Source organism: Centruroides sculpturatus, unplaced genomic scaffold (genome assembly GCF_000671375.1).
Source record: "Centruroides sculpturatus isolate CEXI.00-Female unplaced genomic scaffold, Cexi_2.0 scaffold74, whole genome shotgun sequence".
NCBI classification, from domain to species: Eukaryota; Metazoa; Arthropoda; class Arachnida; order Scorpiones; family Buthidae; genus Centruroides; species Centruroides sculpturatus.
The window spans coordinates 179,194-187,937 of NW_019384309.1; the positions used below are offsets into that span (position 1 = coordinate 179,194).

Sequence of the window (8,744 nt, forward strand, 5' to 3'; positions counted from 1 at the left end):
GAGTACCGAGTTTCTAAAATGGAAGTATTGCGTGAAAGTACGAGGATGCCCGAAAAGTCACTAGACATTTTAAGCTTTTAATAAATTGCGTGAAAGTATAGATACGTGCTTACAATAAGCTTTAATCGTAAGCTTAATTAATGGAGTTTTACGCTATATAGGGGTATTCTTCGATATAACGCTTCGATATAACTACAACCGTGTCTGACAGGTGCTGGATGTTATGACTGCAAGTTTTCACTGAGTATATCATCTGTTGCAACAGTTCGGATGCTTGAGATGATGTTTAGGAGCATCAGATGCTACTCGGATCTATCAGGATGTTTAAGTGCATTATATGCTACTCGGGTGTCTCAGATACTGTTCAGGTAAATTAGATACTACTCAGTTGACTCGCATTAGTAATTGCAACTCAAAAATGACCCAACAAGCGACTTTTCTGCCAGAATCCAGAACATTTTTTACCAACGAAATATAAGTTTTTGACGAATTAGAAGGTTCTCTTGAATATTTCACGAAATGCCTTAAAAAAACTTCATTAACTAAGCTTTCGAACCGAGTTAATTGTAAGTCTGTAACGTTCACACATCATAAGTTATTCCAGTCTAAAGCTACACCAAGTAACTTTTTGTGCACCCCTGTATCATTCTCGTTGATAAAATCTATATATTAAACATATATAACAATAGATATAGCATATTTTTTTAAAGATATACAATTAAAAATGCCACACGAACGTGTATAGAAGGTCTACTTTTATTGCTAGTTAATACAGATTTGATATGAATAAACTTTTTTTTTTTTTTTGTTTTTCTTCTTCTATTGCTAATGATTTTGCTGTATTTTCCATTAGAGAAAGACAAACATTTAACACTTTAAAATGTAGAAATGCGTGAAAAAAGCTCATCTTAATTTTTTAATTAAAATCGATCGTTTGTGGCAGTGTTTCTCAACCGCCAGTCAGACAGACCGACGGTTTATAAAGCTATTGAAATTGTGAAACTGTGACACGCGATCCCCTAGTTGAGGAATTCTATATATTTAATTATGTAGAGTTATAATCATAAATTATTTGGGTTAGAAGTCTTTAGTGGGGGGGAATTGAGACTTAATTGTCTCACCTGCTAATGTATGAAGTGATTAAAACTGGTAATAAAGCTATTTAATTAAGAAATTTGATGATTATTTCATGTTAAAGATGTATAAATTATCTTGAAGTTGAACACATTTGTGTACCGGGTCCGCAGCATGTTATGGGTTGAGAAACACCGGTTTAAGCACTCCCAAATGAATGAATAACACTATTTAGATGACATCTAGAGCACCACAGAAAATTGCACTAATATTTTACTCATAGCACACTTAATAATGATGATATACTCATTGGTATACTCATTTTATAATAGGAATATTAGAGATTTTTATATATATTATATCACAAAGTGTAGACAATTCACAGTTATTAGGTCAATAATCTTCTAAATACTATATATAGGCCTATATATATATATTTATATTTATATAATGCTATATTTGTTTAAATATAAGAGGTAGGATGATAGATATATTTTGTACATAAGATAGCATCTATCAGTTCATACATTCTATGCTTATTAAGTGTGAAGTTCTATTTAAACTGAAGATTTTGGGGTTGATAATGATGTTAAATGATGTTGTTAATAGGTTTGTATGGTAATTAAAGCTGAAATTTTTAATTAAAATAATGATTTTGGTTGGTTGTTTAAGTATCTCTCACAAGAATCAAGTTTCTTAACATTTCTTATTGCAGATTTCTACTAAAATCAATCAGAAAACATACCTTTTGTATGTTAAAATATTAAAATTAAGCATAATAATTTATTATATGTATTGAAAAGTGGAGAAGATGGTCATATTGTGATACAGTTTAAAATTTATAAGCATTTCACACTGTTCGAGTAGTTAGAAAACATGCATTTTAAAGTAAATTTGATATGATTCTTTAGGATTTTTCACTCTAAAACTTAAAAGATGATGTCAGATTGACATACATGTATACTGCACCCACTATCCCAACCAAATTAATAGATCTTATACCATTAATAATGGATAAAGCATCAACTCATCTGCTAGAGTTAAGTAGAATCTTAAGGAATTTATTAGTTTATCTCTCTATCAAGAGGAAACAATTAAACTTTTTAGAATAATTTATGCTTTTTCTTATAGCCTCCTTCATTGTTTTATATTGTCCCTACTCTAAGCATTTATCAATGAATGTGGCAACAACCATGAAATTCTTAAACAATAAGCATCTTCTCCAATTCACTTTACATGTTATATAATGCATGATTTATTAAATTATAGAGTTATTAATGGAAAAATCTTGAGCATAATGAGCATCACTGCTATAAATTATCTTTATGAAGTGATGTGTGATATATATATATATGTTGAGCATTCGAGCTGCTTTCGATCTCTATCTTTAACAGCTTGAATGTATAAGATTTTAGATAAATATTCATCTTCCTAACATCATTTTGCTCCGCATCTTCTTAATATATATATATATTTATGTATTTTATAATGATTTTGAGGAGGAACTAACGAGGAAAGGCCTCTAAAAACACACACACACATTACTAATTGCTGATCTACGCGAATTAAAGCTTAATCTAAGCTTGTTTGTTGCATCTAACATCTTTTTCTACAGCTAAAGATGGAAGATAATCTTGATATACGCATAATTTTCTATAATTTTCACGAAATTTATGAAGTTTAAATAGATATAATGGATATGAGCTTCATGACATTGGCCTTAGCCTGTTTATAATATTAAGTGGCAGCATATAAGACACTAAGCATATATTCACATCAACGATATCTTCATTAAATAGTTGATTTTTTTGAATTTCTATACTAATTAACTATTAAATATTTATAATATTTAATAGTTAGGTAGTTGATATTTATATATGAGCATAGTTTATACAGAGAAATTAATAAATAATGCTCCGTTCTGATATATAAACGGAAATATTCTTTGAATATTCAAATTATAAAGAATATTTTGCTGTAATTAATAAAATTATTCATGTTTTAAGAAAGGATAACGTGGATGTTTGCTATCGAGTGATGCCGACTGATGAGTATTACAAGAAATATCTTTTATATATATATTTTTTTAAATACTAGGCATTGTTCACTAGATAATTATTACGTATTAGGCTTGTTTAGTTAAAAATATATTAAATTAAATTGAGAATTAACAGTTAAGAAGCTAGAATCAGCCCCTGTTAGCAGGCAGCACGCATAGCTTTGGATGAAGGAGAATAACTCATTCAATCATGAAATTTTAGCATTTAAAGCATATTTTTTAGAAAAATTAATTATTATTTTAATTTTTTACGTTATTTTGTTGCCTCTACTAACGTGATTTTTCATTAAATAAAACGTCGTTGCTAGGTGCCTTTGCTTCGGCTTTCCTGTAAGCACACGAAGCTATGCGTGTTGCCTCCTTATAGGAGCTATTTCAGATAACGTGTCTCCCTTTTAAGGCCGAATTTATTATTATTTTCTAGAAATTTTTGCTCGTTAACATTTATCTCGAACTACATAATCGCATCGCTACATTTGTTAGTAAACATCCTTATAATATACCATGATATACAGCATTGAATTCGTGAAAGTCATCTTTCTGATGATATAAATGCATTTTCCTTCACAAAAATATCATAGAAAAAAGTATTTTTAGCTACGGAATTAATTATTTAGATGATAAGAATATAATTAATTAACAGAAGCGCATAAAACTAGTGCTTCAGCGTGCTGCAGTGCTCCTTTCTAAGACGGACATGAAATGTATCATTCGATATTCTAGCCACTTTGAAGGGCTCCTACTCTGTTTAAATACGTTTCGTGGCTATTTAAGAGGCTACATTCTTGTAAGAATTCTTCCAGACTTCAGCAAAAGTGATGAAAGAATGAAAACGATAGAATATACTTAAAGGTAGAGTGATTCTAACGATGACTGTCCAAGCAAGGAAGCCAAAAAACTCCATCTGAACGGGACTAGCTTCAACTTTCTGCATCTCGAATGTATAAATGATCCACATGATTAGATTAGCTATCATTAGAAAGGTTACAATCTGCCTCCCTGGTTTGGCTCTGTCGTGTTCTGGCAAACTGGACGTTCTACACGTCACATCAGCTAGAAAAAACGATTGCATGGCTACTTGCAATATTGTTAAACAACTGGTGACTAAAACTAAGACATTTGGGGTGTAGGATTTAGAGGAAAAGGTGCCTGCAATAATACCAAACATGGAATAAGCATAGAGACCAAATGCTGCAACACGAAGCAAGATATCCCTCTGATGGTCTGTGCATTCGGAATGGAATCTTAATAATTTAATTCTAAAGAAACCTATGATTATGGCAATTATGGTCAAGATCATTAATGAAATGTGTGATAATTCTGAGAGATATACAGCTAATAATTTATGCTTTTCGTGATGTATGAGGACGAAGAAGACGATGAGGAATATTATGGCCGTAACTAGGAGAAGCAATCCCAAAAATAAACCTTTACTAGATCCAGCGCAGTTGACACGATCGTTACGTGATGTCGAAATATGAGACATTCCATCTTCGTTTCCTGACGGGGGATTGCTATAAACGGGATTTTTTCCAATGTTTTCCCACATAACGTAAAGAACCGCAGCACCAATTAGGCTGTACTCCACTATAAACGGGTACAGGAAAGCCGAAGAACTGTTTACAACAGGACCCATGATGTTTTGTTTCTGACAAGGATTCGAGTGGTTCCCTGTAAAATTTTCTATAAAAGAATGGATAAATGTAAGTAATGGCACACTATAATAGAGGTTAAAGGTTAGTTAAGATGTATTTTGAAGTAGATTTTGCGCTTACCTCTCAATGGTAAGAGGAGATCCTCCAATGTAGAACCCGTTCCAGTTTCCATGTGATGCTCGACAATGGCGTGAAGTGATTCTTTTCCCACTGTACGTATCCAAACACATATATTTGTGGCCACGATATGCATCAAACCGAATCTTGCAAGCACCTTACACTTGTGAATATTCAGCTAGAAGTACAATAAACACCAAAAAAGATGAGAGAAGGCATGTTACAAGAGACGAGAGAAGATATATCAGAGAAAGTACTTACTCTAGAATTGACAAAAATGAAATACATCTGGACAAAGGTAAACACCATCTGTAGGATAGGATTGACCCCTACGATCACACTATAACACGCAGAAGACGATGGAATTTCGAAAAATGAGCCAAATTCTAGGCCATTGTACACCATAGTTCCAAGTCCAAATGCTAAAAAAAAGTGGAAGAATTAAGCATCTAAATGCTGCAGGATAAGTTTTTTTTACGTGTTAAATCTCACCTATGGCTCCTATTCTCAAGAAAAGACTCCCATGGCTCTTATCATTTTCGGAAACTCTCTGCTTCTTGGCTCTTTGAGTACGAGGAGTTTCATTTCCAACTTCAGCAGTTGGTGGTTTATCATCCCCTTTTCTTAAGCTTTCCAAGATGATAACCTTCTTACCAGAGGATTTGTTAGGAGGATTCGAAGGGGGACTTCGAGGGAAATGTAGAAGATACAGATAGATGTAGAGGAGAAATATTAAACTAACGGAGTATAAAAACAGATAAAACCCCTAAAAAATAGATAAAATTTCATGTTTTAAGTACATATTTAAATGTAAATTTATGGTTTAAAGCCTTATAATTTAAATTTAAACTCACTTGAAAGTACAGGAGGGGGACTTTAGGTGAAACAATTTCACAGATGTAAAAGACCACGCATATCACAACCAATAACTGGGCATACACTGAACTCATCATGATGAACTGCTGGGTCCTAATTTATATAAAAACATATCAAAAATTAATATTTATAATTACATAAGAAACAAATTTAGTGACTTATAAACATGTCTTTACCATAAATTTTCATTAAAATTAAGGTAAACCATCGAATTTCATCACTGAAACTTGTGAGAAGCGATTTATTTACGTTTATACATTTGTTAATGAGCAACATTCCTAAGTATAAATCCTGTATATATACATTAAGAGATCCGAACCCACATCCTTCATATATATAGAAAATGATAAAATATACCATTTATATCTAATTTTATAGCATTACAAGCAAAAAATTTATGTATTTTTTTAAATTAAAATCCAATAATATTTTATTCTTTCACTGTATATATACAGAAAATAGTCTTCTGTATACGTGTATTTATCCTTTTATACTGTACATGTGTAATTTTTGTAGTGTATTAAACGTTTATATAACTATTTATACGTTGAATGGTGTATAGAGAGTCCATTAAAAGAGGAAAAAAAGGGCAATTATTTCATTGACTCTTTGTTTCCACTAACCTTGAATGGAAAGAAAGATAAAGAAGAAAAAAAAATACGATTTATGTAACTCTAACCAACCAGAAAAGGGACATCCGGATAATTTATTTGTTATAAATCTTAATTATTATCTCGTTTTTTAGGGTTTTGTAACAAGAAAAGTCAAATGAAAGTGCAGTGATGTGGGAGTTTCTCCTTACTCTTCTCTCTAGTCATAATCACACGTGGTATCTGTGGATGAATTATGACTTTCATTCAGATAATTTAACTACAAATTCAGAAATGAAGCTTCGTAACTTAGTCGTAAATGCAGCCAAATATGAAGAGTCATATTCAATAAGGGAAAGTCATAGTTTAGCTACTCATTAACTGATAAAGACTAATAATTTGGCCACACATTCAACCATAAAGAGTTAACGTAGGGTTAAATAATCAGTCTTTATGATTGAATGTGTGGAAAAATTATCCGTCTTTATCATTAAATGTGTGGCCAAATAATTAATGATGAAGACTAATCATTTTTCCACACATTCAATCAAAAAGACTGATTATTTGGCCACACATTCAGTGGCGTAGACTATTAATTTGTTCATATATTCAGTGATAAAAATTCGAAATTGAGCTATAAATTTAACTTTGATACTGTTTACTAATGATATTTTTTACTTAAAACAGCTGGAAAATCTTAAAATTTCACAAATTTAGCCACTGGTATTATTATTTTGATGATAATTCACTTAAATAGTAAAGAACAACTCGATCACGTTGGTCTTTAAGTATACATCAATGATAATTGGCCTGATAATGGCTTAAAATCGGCACATTTTTCTTGTCAAAACGTCAAGGTCAGACAAGAAGACAGCCACAAAATATTAAGAAATAAATTTCCTTTGTCGTTATTATTATCGTAACATTAATTTTATTTGTCAAAGAAACAAGACTTTGCACTTTGTTATTAACATAAACCTTTCATTTATTTTATTTTCTAAGGATATGATTTCGTTTTTAATTAAAAAATTCACTATTTTATGTAGAAAAATTAATATTTATAATTACATAAGAAACAAATTTAGNATCCTGTAAAAAAATACAATTATCTTATATATTTTATAATCATTTTTTTTTATATTCTCGTCATATACTTTATGTAAAAATTACTTTTTACATGCAATAAAACATAATTAAGTGTATTTTAGTTTTATTTTTTATAATTTAATGAGCCAAGCATTGTTTTTTTTTGTAGGGAAAAATTGAGAGGGTGCTCCTAAGCTCGAGTACCCTACTGTATCTAGTTTTAGTATGAAAATACATATTTTCTATGGTGTAGAATTATCTTTATTCATTCATCTGACACAATTCTTTCGTCAGAGTTGTCTGGCATTTCTATATAAGTAGAATATCCGGGAGGTTTCTTTGATTGAATCAAAATCTTTATTGTTCTAAATTAACTTGAAGGAAGTGATATTTGGCACAATATTTATGTTCTATATGATTCATTTTATAGATTATTACTGTGTTTAAAGTCCACAATCCTAAATTTTTAATAAAAATAACACTAAGCCATTTCTGAAAATTCCGAAGATCGAGGGGGGTGTGCCTCACTAACCGGTTTTTCAGGGGTGTGCCTCACTAAGCCTCGGAATTTTCAGGGTGTCTAAGGCTACGTTCAGACAGGCTTTTACTACAATCAAAGAAGGCGTTATAAGTCTAACACTTCTAAATAGTGTGACGAATAGTGGGGGGTTCTGGAATGTCTTACTACCTAGGTACGAGTCTAGGGATGCAGCTATGCTCTGTGCACCCCCCCCAGTATAGATAGAACAATGAAATGGGCTTTGTTACGCAGTTATACAATTAGTATAAGTGATGACCACATTCGAACTGAAATCTAACGCCTAAAAACTCATGCAAACTGCTTGCAAATCTCTGGTAGTTTGCAAGAGCATTATGCCATTTGTATGTAAACGTTACCAGGCGCATGCAAGTGGTACGATTTCGACGCCATTTTTATGCTGTTTGGCAATCTAAAAAGACGAAATTAACGAAGAAGAAGAAACCAATAAATCCGATAAAACATCCAAAAAAAAATAAGAAAAAAAATATTTATTAAATGACAATAATATACATTTTGACAATGATTATTTACAAATACATGTACAAAATTCTACATTTTACGTAGAAGTAATTTTATAGGCCTATAATTGGTACAATTTCTCATAAAGAACAGCATTAAAATATTCACCAGTAGCCGAATAAATCGAAATTTTCACGAAATACATCGAAATATTGTATATAATCGAATATATTGTATGTGTATATATATAGACTATATATATATATATATATTTATGTACAGTATAA

The 8,744-nt window shown here is 31.1% G+C and overlaps 1 protein-coding gene across 6 annotated transcripts in view; it reads right to left on the minus strand.

The window, feature by feature from the left end:
• Window positions 1-510: 510 nt before the first annotated feature.
• Window positions 511-8,744, minus strand: part of LOC111620571 (otopetrin-2-like) — a 43,794-nt gene continuing 35,560 nt past the window's right edge. For all 6 annotated transcript variants that reach the window (XM_023362521.1, XM_023362537.1, XM_023362529.1 and 3 more), the window contains 5 exons: window positions 5,760-5,874; window positions 5,398-5,671; window positions 5,167-5,327; window positions 4,909-5,083; window positions 511-4,816 (listed from right to left, as the gene is read on the minus strand). In XM_023362521.1, coding sequence (XP_023218289.1) covers window positions 3,903-4,816; window positions 4,909-5,083; window positions 5,167-5,327; window positions 5,398-5,671; window positions 5,760-5,874 — 1,639 coding nt within the window. In that variant the 3' untranslated portion in view covers window positions 511-3,902. The remainder of the gene's footprint in view (window positions 4,817-4,908; window positions 5,084-5,166; window positions 5,328-5,397; window positions 5,672-5,759; window positions 5,875-8,744) is intronic.